General features: G+C 35.6%; 1 protein-coding gene across 1 annotated transcript; it reads right to left on the reverse strand.

The window, feature by feature from the left end:
* Positions 1-819: 819 nt before the first annotated feature.
* LOC121861391 (nanos homolog 1-like) lies at positions 820-11,356 on the reverse strand. Its single transcript, XM_042359060.1, has 5 exons — positions 9,097-11,356; positions 8,762-8,883; positions 5,142-5,209; positions 4,557-4,624; positions 820-2,455 (listed from the first exon to the last, which is right to left on the reverse strand). Exons 1-5 carry the CDS (start codon positions 9,111-9,113, stop codon positions 2,254-2,256), a joined length of 477 nt encoding a protein of 158 aa, XP_042214994.1. The 5' UTR covers positions 9,114-11,356; the 3' UTR covers positions 820-2,253.
* Positions 11,357-15,044: the final 3,688 nt, after the last annotated feature.

Raw genomic sequence — 15,044 nt, forward strand, 5'->3', positions numbered from 1 at the left:
GAGGATAAAATGCACTGATCACTGAAGCTTGGATTAAAGTTATGAAAATAAGAAGAATTTTCATATCTATCCTTCAATTACAATAAAATTCTACAAAAAATATACAGTACTGTATAAGATTAAAATTAATTAATTCGTGAAAAAAACTGATACAGGGTACATTATTAAAAGAAATGCACCATATTCATTAGCTTTCATCTTATAAAAGAGACAAGTTACTCAATCTTACCAAGAAAATTACTTTACATATCAAAAGTTTGTCTTTCTTACATTCAATACATTGTCAAATATTTTTTACCTATCTGAATATAAAATCTCCAATAAATGATTATATTTGTCATAATCTTAATTTTAATATCTATTAACTTTTTACTAAAAAGATAAATATTTGAACTTGTCTCATTCATTAGCACAAAACAAAAGTTCTTCTATAATATTAACAAAACTAATATAGCTATAGTGTGTTTTTTCCCAGCTGGTAACAAATTCACGCTTTCAGAGGATGCATTTAATATATACTTATATTTAACCACAATAAGGCATACTAAGACAAATTACGTATCAGTAATATTACATTATGCAAAAACAATATTTTTAAAGATCAGAATCACATTGAAACATTACACGACCGTCAACAGAGGCGGGAAATATGACTGTGAACGGTCGTGTAATATTTCAATGTGCTTATGTTTGAAATAATGAATGTATGTATCTTTATATGATTTGGCTAAATATCTTTCTCATCAGAAACGGTCATCCCAACGATTATGAACAAACTCATTTAGAAACACATCATTACTTCAGGACAAAATTGGACAGGTTTGCAACAGCCAATCAGCTGTAACTCTTGAGGAGGGGATGGGGCATCTTTTCTCAGCTGAGAAAAAACACACTATAGTCTGCTACATATCAAGTATACCACTGTACTGTGTATACTGTACATGTAAGAAACACTACTGCATTATAAACAGATGACACACATGAGGTAGGTTACTTTGCCACAGAGACGTGATCGATCGCCCATGCGGCTAACGAGCCGATCAGTGGCGACGAGGATAAAGGCAAAAGTATAAGGTAATTGCCATTTCTTTTAACACTGGTAAAAAAATATTTCCAACCATTTAAAAAGTAATTTTTTTGTAAAGAAAGTTTTTCTTTCACAAAAGTAAAGAAAACTAATACCTCATGGGCCAAATAAATAAAAAATGCCAACAGTACTACACACAACATGCATATACAGTACTGTACCCGAGTTCAACAATATAAATTATCATTCACAATGACCAGTACAGTACAGTATACAGTACAGGGTACTTGAATTTTCACCCCAAAGAACATAAATGATAACTTTTTCACTTAACTTCTCAGGGCAAACAAAAATATGTGAAAGGAATATATATTAATTAAAATATTAAGATACTTCATTTTCATTAATTTAAGTTACTGTAATTAGTCCGGCAAATTCTTATACAGTCTCTTCAATTGATGGTACAAAAAATAAAATAAATTGTACACGTCTTTGAAAATCTTAACTCGGGTAAGCCAGACTTACCATCTGTAGCTTGTGGCCAACTCCCAAGCTTGTTGTTCTGGCAGTATTTCAGCCAGCAAACTTTACATTAAGCACAATGAGATTTGAAAATTTTTACTCTTAATGAATGGAAAAGATGAGAAAATGACTTATTATGATATCAAGCACATAAATCTTATCTTTGTGTATAATGAATAATAACTGTAAGGTCAACTTTTTAGTTTATACAGTATGCTTATATTAGGAGGCAAAGTCTTTTAATTTACTCAATAAAGTGTTTATTCTTCTATTTCCGCAAAATATAATGCAACGCAATATTAAAATCCAAAGTTAGATTCTATGTAATTAAAATATATGATCAAAGCTGAAACTTTTTTAAAAGTGACTTCAACTAAAACATCAATAACTCTGGAGGAGGTGCACTAACTTTGCTGGCCTGCCACAAAACATAAACTAAATAGCTTTAACTATTTTGCCATAATAATTAGTCATTATACAGTAAAAGTTTACTGTATGGTACGTGGAAAAATCCCAATGATCATTACTATGCTTATAAACTGTACCAAGATATTCAGCTACACAACTGCTACTAGTTTTAATTAGAGTACTGTACTGCATTATATATAGTTACTCCCAGCACTGACCACAATGAAGTTCATACCAAAATATGATCAATATCCAACAACAAAATAATAATGTGCAGCCAGCCCATGAGCTCAGGACTATGGGCAATTCCTCACTGATGTTGAATTTCGTTTGGTTTTCTTCAGCTGTGAACTTACTCTTTTTGAACTGGAAGACTTGTCTGTAATTTCCCTCTGCGACGGGCAGTAAGTTAATGTATGTGCATTGTCACCTGTTGCACCACACTTAGGACAAACATAGCATCTCAGTACAGGACATGTTAGAAGTCCAGTGGTGTCCCTATATATAAAAAAGTGATAAATGTCAATATAATTGAATAAATAGCACAGTACTATGACTGCGTTAGGTAGTTATATAATATAATAATAATATATATATATATATATATATATATATATATATATATATATATATATATATATATATATATATATATATATATATATATATATATATATATATATATATATATATATATATATATATATATATATATATATATATATATATATATATATATATATATATATATATATATATATATATATATATATATATATATATATATATATATATAGGGTGTCCCATAAGTTTCCATACATATGGTTTTTAACATTGGATTGGTCGGCGTGGTCCAGTGGAGTGGCCTCCCAGATCCCCAGACCTTACCCCACTTGATTTTTACCTTTGGGGGCATTTGAAGGTCATGGTGTATCAGGAAAAGGTACAAAACATAAATCCTCTCAAGCAACGTATCACCAATGCCATTACAAGCATAACTCCAGCTGTGCTTGAACGTGTTCTTCAGCAGTGGAGGACACGCATTGAAGAGTGTTTTCAACAGAATGGTAGTCATGTAGAGCATATTATATAAATAAAAATGGATTTTCATATAAAAAGTTTTATTTTTCCTATGTATGGAAATTTATGGGACACCCTGTATATAAATCCTAACTTAAGACCATTAGACCTTGAAACACAAAAAATATAAAAGAAAAATAATGAGTAAAACTAGCATTAAATGGAGTATTGATCATACTTTTACTTTTATCCTCTTAGCCACTGATCGGCTCGTTACCAGCTTGGGCAGTCGGTCATGTCTCTTGCTACACACTGTTGGCAAGTACTGGTCATGCAATGGCTCTTTAATGTACCTGAACCTGCTCCAGTATTAGTCAAGTCTGGTCTTGAAAGAGCTCACACTCGGTGTCGTCACAACACACTGGCAGGTTGTTCCAAGAGTTTACAACTCTCACTCGAAAAAATTTAGCCCTTACAGTTTTCTGGACTTGTGGCTTCTTTAACCTTGAGCTGTGGGTCCCTTGTGGGGTGGGCATCCCCCAGCGCCAGGTATGGGCACTCAACTGAGTAGAGCCTTCTGAGATGCTTAAACACCTCAATTAGGTCTGTAGCAGTTGCAGGCACTCCTAATCTCTCGAGATAACTGAGGTGCCAAAGAGCAGGCACCAGTCTGGTGACTCTCCTTTGGACATTTTCAATCAACTGACACTCCCCAGCAAAGCTCAGGGGCCTGATATCCTGTTTTCTACTTGTACTCGTAATCTCTTTAATGTGCCACCAATTTTGTGGAGTTATCTCATCAAACCTTGCCCCCATTTGGTAGACAATCATCCGTCCCTCTCCATTTCCCTTAAATAGTGTGGTTTAAAACCAATGGCTGGTCAATAGGCATCATGCTTGTCAAACCAGCACATACAGAACCTATCACTGGCCACTGTCTTGGCATTATAACTAATCTACCATTTATGAATAATTTTCCAGCTGATGATCCACAAGCCCAAGGGGGAGGGGAGGATATCCATGTGAGGCACAGCTAAAATAGGGGATTACATGACCAATCCTCCAATCTTATCGTTACAATTTTCATTAGGCAGCTCTCATTAACAATAGGTAGCTTAAAAAGTGGAAGGTGGGGCCACTAAGCCTCTATGGTGAGCACTAAAAGAATACTGAGCCTGGAACTCTCCCCCCTTACTATGCATTTCATTGGTATTGTCCTGGAATTTCATGAATCACATTTTTATGTCAGCATCCAAAACCCCAGTACTGTACAGTAAACTTTTACATCCTCCAAAAGATATTTTGGATATAACCATCTCCAAGAACATCCAAATCAAACTGTGCCGGACAGTACTTAAGGGAAAATGGAACTAATTAACCTACACTTGACAATGACAGCTTTGGCAACACTTATATATGAGATATTCCTCAAAGGTTCAGTATTAAATTAGGTTATCAGAATGACACCTTCATTTTTAACATCCAACATTATTTGCAATCAGATAATTCTCCAGTTGATATATCTTAGCATATCATTAACACTAAAATAAGACAATGGAACAAATTAATTCAAATTTACCTGAGGGAATGACTACAATAAACTTCAATTTCCTCATCATTTTTCTTGCAGAAGCTACACAATGCTTTCTGAAAAGAAATATACAGACAGAACTTTTCAAGTACTGTATTAGATACAAAGATTGTAGACCTGACTGATAACTCTAGGCAACATAGTTCTCAGAAATAAGTAAACTTCAGTCCTAAAGGCATGATAATAATTCAAAGCTTAACACTTTAAAATATGTCCCTAGTAAATAGACACCCAGGTACAGTACCTACAATGAATTTGTGTACCTTACCTACTCTGTGGCCACCACCTCTAGAAGAGGCCTTAACAAGGGATATAACCTAGATGCTTTTTATTCAAAGGGGCTTCAGAGCATTCTGTTTATTATAACAAGTTAAACTTAAGTACATACTGCACAGTACCTGTAATTCCTTTATTACTCCAGCTATAGACACTAAGAATTCTAATCCAAAACTTCCCAATAAATAATCAAATAACAATCTCTACGATGCTAGAGAACAAAGATTTACAATGATGTACATATTCTAGTTGATATGGAGTTACTTGGATCTTTCACAAATTCAAGCTGACACTTACTTTGTTTCTGTAACAAGCTGGAGGTCTGTCACAAGTTGGAGGACTGTTAGTTGGAGCTGTGTCACAACCTGGAAGAGGTTTCCAAAGCATAATCTGATGGTCTGAATAAATAAACTTCTTTTTCTTTTTTCTCTTTTTCTTTTTTTACGGGCATTAGCCCACCCGGACACAGGTAATTTTTAAGGACCCACATCAAGGCTTTGGGGCAAAAATATAAAATAATAATAATAATAATAATAATAATAATAATAATAATAATAATAATAATAATAATAATAATAATAATAATAATAACAATAACACGACATACTCGACCTACGACCACCCGAACATACGACCGCCTCAGTCGTACCAAAATTTTGTCAAATTACGTATTTTCGAGTCCCAACGTTAGTGAGTGCGCTGTGTACTAAAAACTTTTTCGTTTGTAATTCACTTAAAAATGGCTGGCAAGCATAAAAGTGAGAGTATTGTGGTGCTGAGAAGAAAAATTTTAGATTTTCTATGTATTATTTAAGCATTTTCGACTTACGACCAATTGAATTACAACCTAGATTTGGGCCCCTAACCCCGTCATAAGTCGAGGAGCAGCCGAGGTACTCCTCGACTTAAGACTTACTCGACATACGACCACCCGGACATACGACCGCCTCAGTCGCACCAAACGTTTTCAAATTACATATGTATTTTCCAGTTCTGAAAACGTTTCCGTCCTGTACGAGAGCGTGGCGTGGGCTGGGCCGCCTCGTGGTGTACAGCGTCCATGCCATAGCGCACTCAGTTGGTGTTTGGCCGTCGTTGTTGTTGGTAGTGATCGCACTGTGTACTGACAATATTTTCGGTTCTAATTCCCTTTAAAATAAATGGCAAGCGTAAAGTGAGAGTTCTGGTGGTGCTCAGAAGAAACAAATGGCAGAGGCATTTGCTACTATTAATAAGGGGATGCAAATGTTTGACGAAATGGATCAAAATGTTGAGCGTTTTGCAAAGTTGACACCATGATCCAAGATGCACTTGCTTGCTACAGGGAGATTTACAATGAAAAGAAAAGGCAAACTGTGCAGTCTAAATTGGACATATATTTTAAGAAGTCCCCCATTGCTGTCTCCTCACGCCCCACCAGTGCTGCCTCTTCACTCCCTAAAGATGATCCAATACCTTCAACAAGCAAGTATGTTAGCCTGTCTGAAAAAAGCGACATTGATGACCCACCCAGCCCTGTCTCCTCCTCTGCTTCATCCAATTAATGTAGTCTTCATGTTAAATTAAAAAATTATTGGGGCCCCGTGTGCATTCAGCTGACTACATTAAAGGTAAGTGTACAGTAACACTTTATTCATTTTTCATTATTGATTACTTTTACTATACTGTATTTCATCTAAGATTTTCTATGTACTGTATTATTTTTTGCATTTTCGACTTACGACCTGGATTTGGGACCCAAACCCCCATCGTAAGTTGGGGACTGCCTGAAATGAATACACACTGCCTTACAAGATTGTATACATTTTTTCTGAGACACCCTTATACTGTATATGGAAATTCAGGTTCAGGTTAGGTTAGGATTAGCATAGCTTAGGTTAGGCCAGGTTAAGATTTCAATGTAGAATATTGAAAGCTTAAAGGGATATAATTACTTTTGCTATTCATTGCTCCAAAATAAAAAATCACATTTTTGGAATCACCACAAAAATCTGCATTAGAATTTTTTTTTTTTTAGTGCAGAAATTCCCTAGATTCCTGTGTTGTCCAAAGGAAAAAATTACCAGTGTATTGGTCTGGCAATCCCCCCCCATCTGAGCATTCTCCTAACTATCATATTTACATGTACAATACAGTGGTCTGAGAGCTCCTCCAGTTTGGTAAGGTTAGATTAGGTCAGGATAGGTTACAATAGGTTAGGTTAAGTTTGGATAGGTTAGGTTGTTAGGATAGGTCTGGCTAAGGGCTGCATATTACTATTAATCACTAAGGGAGTATTCAAGGTGGGTGAGCTCAAAGTCCAATGGGTAATATGAAAGCTCCCAGACCTTGTATACAGCTGCCTGGGAGGTCCCTTTGTTTTGGGGTATTATTTTAGTTTTGGTCATCCGGGGACTCTGGAGGTGAAGCCTGCCCGGTTAAGTTTGATATTGTTCCTGGGTTCTGTAGCTAGATTAGATTAGGTTAGATTAGTTTGAAAATCCAAATACTGTACAGGGATGACCAAAACAAAAAGTTCAATTTTTGTGTATGCACATCAATAAAATCACTGTGACTGGGGGATCACAGACCTCGACACTGGTTAAGTCAGGTTCTGTACATTTTCGTGTCTAGTATCATGAAAATAGTGAAATATTGTATTTCTAAAATCTTATTGCAATTCCAAAAATTCTTTATGGTGGTAATTATCTGCTCCACCATTATCATTATTTTTGCTTATTTTTTTCGTCCTTAACAATAAACAGTATGTAACAGAACTGACCAACCAGTTAGTGACCTGACATGGGTAATTATTTACGACTTCACAGCCACTAATTTTTCATAGAAACGCACTGTTTTTTTTTTATATAGTGGACACTGTCGTAGTTATGACAAATGTGTTATAAAGTATTTATTTGGTATTATTTTCTTGTAGCTCCGTTCATTCCTACCACTAATCTATTATCATATTCGAATAAGACGTCTAATTATAAGATAATTTTCATCTATTACATTACCGGCGGAAATGCATAATAACGGAGATAGCTCTTCCAAAAAATTTTCTATTTTCTTCTTCCATTAACATCGCGCCATTATCGTCTGCCTCTCAGTGTCTCTCTCATCTCCTTCATAAATCATGATGCACATGCGTACCCGTACACGTCACGCAGTCAATCAAAAGCATTTTTGTTAATTCAGAGTATATTTGGCCCAATCAAAATCGAGTTTTATTTTGGGTCTCATATTTTGAAATTCAAGTTCAGTTCTGACCATGGAAGTCTGAGGTGGATGTCACTTAAAGTATATGGAGCTGATCGCGCATTTTTGGAGAAAAAAAAATAACGTAGAACTATGTCATTTTTTCGATCGCATGGTGTTCTTCCCACCTCAGTAAAGTGTACTAAGAGCAAGAAGGAATGTAAATATCGTAAAGACCAACATATGTGGCGTTGTGCAAGAATCCCAGAATGCAACGACGAACAAGAACCAGGCCAATAAGGTAAGAAATAGGTGATTCCATCATATGGTGAGAGTCAATTAAGTTAGGTCAGGTCAGGTTAGGTTTGGTTATTGTTTTTCTAGTGCTTTATTGTGTATTTGTCAGTCGCTTAGGCACTTTTTTTTTTCTCGGAAAAAGTGAAACGAAAAAAAATCGCAAAAAAACCGGCTAATTTCCGCTAAAAAGGAAGGTCATATTCGGTCTCAGCACACACAAATACACTAGAAAAATATATTTTTAACTTGCTACAAGTGAACGGAGCTACAAGAAAAATTTACCATTTATTTAATAGGTTAAGTTAACCTAACCTAAAATAACTTAACACCTGTCGTGGGCGAACTTACTGTTACCGAGACGGTGGGAAGTGGCTGTGAAGTCCTCCATATTAACCCTGACAAGTGATAAACACAAACAGTATGGCACTGTAACGTTGACTTACCCAAGACCGGCCAGTGGCGGCGTAAGGGTGGTGAAGAATACAGCCTCTCCAGTTCAGCGGGCAGCCATGCCGGGGGAGGTGGCGGCAGCTCCAGGCCCCATAAACCCTGTCCTTTCTCGTACCTATCGGTAATTTGGACGAAGACAGTTCTTGTCACCAAAATGCTTGTTTATGTCATGTGTGTTAACCCTAGATATGATTATCCTTCAAGTATAACCACTAAATAAAGAACCCAAAGCTTAGTTTTACTAGTTATGGTCCCTAAAATTACCTAATACTTCCAAAGTAGTATACACACTAATGGTATTACATAACTTGTTTGGCTAGTAACTTACTTAGTGTTGCGAGTCATGATTAATTTTTCTCCAACCAAACTACGCACAAGGGACTTTCTTCATCAGTACTGGCCACGGCCTTTACAACTCGTACGCCAAAGTCTCTTAAAAGATTTAAAAAGACTCCTCGTAAAATTAATTACGTACTATGGTGGACTAAAGTTCCTCAGCCAGCCACAATGTGACTGAATCACCTGAGGTTCGAACTGAGGAAAGTGGTGTAATGGTCCAACAGATGGCTCACTGTGTATGGCCCGGGGATGGCAGCCAGTGAGGGTGGGCTGAGGAAGGAACTTTTGTCCTCCATAGTATATATATGAATTATTCAATAAATTCTTACTAGCTTATTATATTTAAAAACTTTTTGATAGGAAGATTAATTCATTGTTATATTAGATACACACAATCCTAGGGCCATTATTAAGCAATATGGCGTACTCAAAGGCGAGTATTCACGCTCAGCGGTTCATATGCAACCCAAAACCTACACATTAGGCAGTAAAACCTGGCAGAAAGGTAAATACATATTTTAGTAACTTCCACCAACAACAACACAAAAGCATAGGCAAGGATTCTGGCACTATGGGAGGATGGCTCACTCAATGGTCCTCCCGTGACGGTGGCAGGTCGTTGGCGTCGTCAAGCGGCCGCCAGTATAAACACATTAAAGCCCCTGTGTTGTGTGATAACATCAGATTATTCGATATAAACAATTTATATATCGTTAATAGGTTATTTGTATCCAATTTTAGATATCTAGAAATAATTTTCCAAAGGAAAATTGATTAGTTTGCAGTAAAAGGTAATTATTACGTAGGCACCTTGAGAACTTTCCTGTACGTAGTCTATGTTCCATCCTCCGAGTTCACTGGGAGGATAAGAGAACAAAATGGCAGTATTCTCGCTTACACCAATTGTAGGAGCATCGAGGCTACAATTACCCATTAACAATTGCCTTGGACTGGCCATGCTGCCTGACCTCCGGGACTCAATTTCACTGTCACTCTAGTTTATTAATAGATAATTCGGCCTTTATTTCGGGGCCAAAATTGTAGTCCCATCACCAAGAGGAAATTGAGAAAGAACCGTTTATTTTATTTTGCCTTTCTGGTAAAAGATATACAGTATGTTCACTCATTATTATTGTATATATGACAATATACTTTTTTCCATTCTAAGAAAAAAATAGGAAGCTATGCTACCTGATAAAGAAAATAACAGCATTCCTGTGGTAAGGCGGTCTTTAGGGTCCAGTAAGAGGTGAAAGAACTCTTAACACAGTCCTTTTTTTTCTAATTGCCGGAACACAGCTCTCATGTTACCACCCTGATATTACCCGAGAGATCCCCTCCCACCTCAACACCTGGAGGTAGCAAGGAGACACTCTGGGGACCAATCATACTTCAGTACCTGGAGGGGGTGATAACATGGTGAAGGCAATATGTTGTTCATTGTATGAGAATATCTACCTGGTCTGGAGGTCCCGGTGTGAACATCTACATAAGAGTCGTTGAATGAACCATACGTTCACCAACCACCTTCATAGACCACATATTTCATTCTTCCCCTTTTGACGCTAAACTTTGGCAATTGATCATACTCAATAATTATTGTGTTGACACTTGAGCTCCTTCCAAGAATGCAGACGAATTATTACTTTCTTCATATTAGTCTCTTTCCAACAAGTTGTAATTGACAGCTGTCTATCACCTTGTAATTCGTTCTTCGATTTTTTTTCGTCAGTATCACGATTAAAACTCTATTACGCTACTTATTAACGTAATCTGTACATATAGTAGGGGTCCTGATGATAGGTCTGGCGTTTAGATGGCTCCTTATACCGCGTCGTATTACAGAGCGAATCAGTCAGCTGATCCGGTAACACAACACTAGGACGCTTTAATTAACTCTTAATGCTGCACTGAAAACTACAAATTGATTTTCAGTTATTTCAATCGTTAATTTGTGATGTAGTTATGGGCAGGGGGAAATTGTTGATATTAATATAAAACTTAAGGATATTTAACTGAAACCAGTGTGCAACTATACAAACTGATAACCACAAGGTAACAAGAAAACACTAAGTTCCCAAGCGCTTTGGTGTAATTCACACCTTCAGGGTTGAGGACAGACTAAGGAGTAATACTTGACAAGGCTAATATATACAGTAGAGGAGAGTGAGATCAAGTCCCTAGGGTACAGCAGGTATCCACAATGTTCGGGTCATAAGGCAGTGACCCTTACTAATCTTTTTAATAAAAAAAAAAAAAAAAAAATTGACCATGCCATCTCCAAGAACAGCAGCTGTCCGTAGTCAGGTCATAGGGTAAGATGACCCAACCTCACCTGGTTACAAATGTTCTTAATCACAAAATTATCCAATTTGTACACTCCATTACTTAATTTCATGTTGACAGATTCGGTATGTTTAATAATATTGAGGAGGCATTATCCCAGTCAATGCAACGCTTATTATGTCTCATGTGAACGAACAGAGCATTGGATTCCTGGCCAGTCCTAACACTTAATTTATGCCGTTTGTCAAGTTAAAAGATCATTACCTGTCTGGCCTAAGTAGAACATATTACATTCCTTGCAAGGAACCTTGTAAATGCAGCCGCCTGCATTGTTGGGGGGTTCTTAATTAACATTTGCTTTACAGTGCATGAGTTTTAAATGTCACATTAGCGTTCCAGGTTTTCAGAAGTATAGAAATTTGAGATAAATTTTTGTTAAAAGGTAACACTAAGAGATTCTTATTGTCATGGGTTGGCTTAGGATGTTCTATAAAAAAGATTTCTTAGTAATGTTAAGGCATTTGTCTATAAAAGACCTAGGGTACTTAAGGTTCAAGCCAATATTATAGATATATTTATATTCCTCATCAATAAATTCCGGGCTGCATATTCTTAGAGCACTTAAAAACATTGATGAAAATACCGCTTGTTTGACTATTATGGTGGGCAGAATAATAATGAATGTATGAACACACATAAGTGGGTTTCCTATAAATACAGTACTGAACTTAAAGTTGTTACCTATTCTGTGGATCAGACAGTCTAGGAATGGTAATTTGCAGTCATGCTCTAATTCCACAGTGAATTTGATCGAGGGGATAAGTTGTCAAGTCGTAGTAGAAAAGCTTTTAAGTCCTCATTACATGGTCAGACACATATTACATCATCTACATATCTAAATCAGACTGCTGAAGATGGTAAAATATTACTAAGTTTCTTCTCAAAGAATTCCATATATAAGTTGCTTAATATTGGTGAATGCGGATTACCCATTCCCATACCAAATTTTTTTGCATATTCTCCATTGAATTCAAATTTACAAGCCTTAATACATAAGTTTGATAAGTTCGATGAAATCATCTTTCGAGACGGGCAATGAAATATTATCCAGTAAATCATCAACTGGGACCTTGTAAAGTGTTATATCAAAATTGACCAGTTTAAAATCATAATTAATGTGTAAAGTTATTGAGTTTATCAACCAGATCCGTATTATTCTTAATATTAGTTAGAAATGTTGCCAACTAAGGGATTTAGTAAAGAAACTAACCATTTAGATAACTTATAAATGATTGACCCAACTTTGCTAATGATGAGTCTTGCTGGGTTATTAGGCTGGAGTCGAAGATGTGAAATACACGAAAGCGCTTGGGAACTTCGTGTTTTCTTGTGGTTATCAGCATATACTTGAATCACGCGCACCTACAGTGATTTACTTGCGCATATATATATATATATATATATATATATATATATATATATATATTGAAAAGCACTAAAGAGTACTAACATGGTGGTGTTTTTAGGTTATGGTGATATGTTAGGGCCCTAGGAGTAGGAGAGTATTTAGGTTATGGTGTTAGGGGAGTGTATAAGTTATGGTGGTGTGTTAAGGTTATGTTTAGGTTATGGTGGTGTGTTAGGGGACGGTCTAGGTGAAGTCTTCATTGACTTCTCTTGTAGCTATTATTTGATGTAAAGTGGGCGGAAGCAGCTCAACATATTTTCAGGGTCCTATCGTTGAAGAAATCTTGATCTGCCCAGTTTTTATCATTTGGAGAGTTGAATGACAACAGATATAAGCTTCTACTTACATCCACTCAAGTAAAAACTTCTCATCTTGGTATAAGGATTTTTCTTCAACTTAAAAACTATAACTTCTGGTACTGCTCTATGTGATTTTAGTGGCAGGGATGCCTTTTTTTTATAATACAGTACATTACAGTACATCCCTTGCACCATCTTGAAGCTCTAGATCATACCAGATTTCCTATGGCAAGTCATTGATGCGGTTTCTTTGAACATTCTCGATTGCACTTATGTCCTTTCAAGTTGTGTTAAGTCCACATAGCAATGGCAGTTCTAAAACTGCACAAACACCTGGTTGTTGGTACCCAAGTCAGCAAATGATATCCAGATTAGGCATACTAGATTTAACGCACTAAAGTATTCAGCGAGTATATCATTTAAACAAAGTACAGTATATGAGATTCATACATCATGATACAGTACTGTTAATTACCACCCACAGGTCTTTCATCTGACCTCTATGGCTTCTTCTCCTGTCCTGCTAATATCTATACCTTCTATCAATAATTTGAGCACATTACTGTACTTATGGGATAGTCTTATAAATTTGTCTGTGCTTGGTGTCCTATGAACATACATACATACAATATATATAAAATATATATATATATATATATATATAAAATATATATAAAATATATATATAATATATATATATATATATATATATTTCATGTAGATCCACAATGAAAACGTGGATAAGATAAATCTTGATAAAATCACACGAGAAAATGGAAGCAACGGAGCACCCTAGCTTTCGTCTTTATTCAAGACATCTTCAGAGGCAACTGCGTTGCCTCTGAAGATGTCTTGAATAAAGACGAAAGCTAGGGTGCTCCGTTGTTTCCCTTTTCCCGTGTGATTTTATATAAAAAAAAAAAAATTATATATATATATATATATATATATATATATATATATATATATATATATATATATATATATATATATATATATATATATATATATATATACATAATGAAGCATTCAATATCAAAGGTATTGAAGTTGACTAAAGTGTCTTGTACATTACTGTACTTGGGTATTCTGTTTGCAATTAGGTCCTACTCTTACTCAGCACTATACAGTGCAGTACTTAACACAAGACTAATCTCCCTTTAATGGCACTTTTTTTAAATAGGGAGTACATCATACTGAGACACTGTTAGTTTCCATATGTATTAATGTTTTCTTTCTGCCGATATGTATATAAAATAACTGGAGAAACTGTACTGAATATACAGTATTAACCATAAATATGCATAGTGAACTTTTCCATTGATACTAACCTTACAGCTGTCTACAATGAGGATGTAACAAATGTGCCAACTAAACTTATATCTTTGTGCAGTACTTGGATTGTGCAAGTCTAAATTATTTTTTCTTGGTGTTTCTTTATTGTTTTATCAGTATCATTCACACTAAGGAGTAAAAACATTTTTCATTAAACTTAAAGAAAGTATTACAGGCTTGGAAAACAAACTTAATTGTGAGGTTACAGGGATAAATTGTTTCACGAGTTCAAAGGGTGACAGGTGGCAAGAAGATGGGAGGGAAAATTGTTTGCCTCAAAACTGCAGCAATTCCAATTCCACTTTTGTCCTTGGGGGAAAAAAAAAAAAAAAAAAATAATGGTTTTATGGAACTTGGAAATCGGTGTTCTACAGACAAAGAATAAATATTATGGAAAAAAAAAGAGAATTACAACATGGTATGGTATTACTCATCAGCATTATCAATAATGCAGTGGACATACATCGAGCATGAGTAAGAACAGAAAGAGAGCAAATGAATGAGGTCATACAGATGAGATGCATATAAATAATTAGAAAAAATACACCG

This window comes from Homarus americanus, unplaced genomic scaffold (assembly GCF_018991925.1).
Source record: "Homarus americanus isolate GMGI-L3 unplaced genomic scaffold, GMGI_Hamer_2.0 scaffold24260, whole genome shotgun sequence".
In the NCBI taxonomy this organism is placed as follows: Eukaryota; Metazoa; Arthropoda; class Malacostraca; order Decapoda; family Nephropidae; genus Homarus; species Homarus americanus.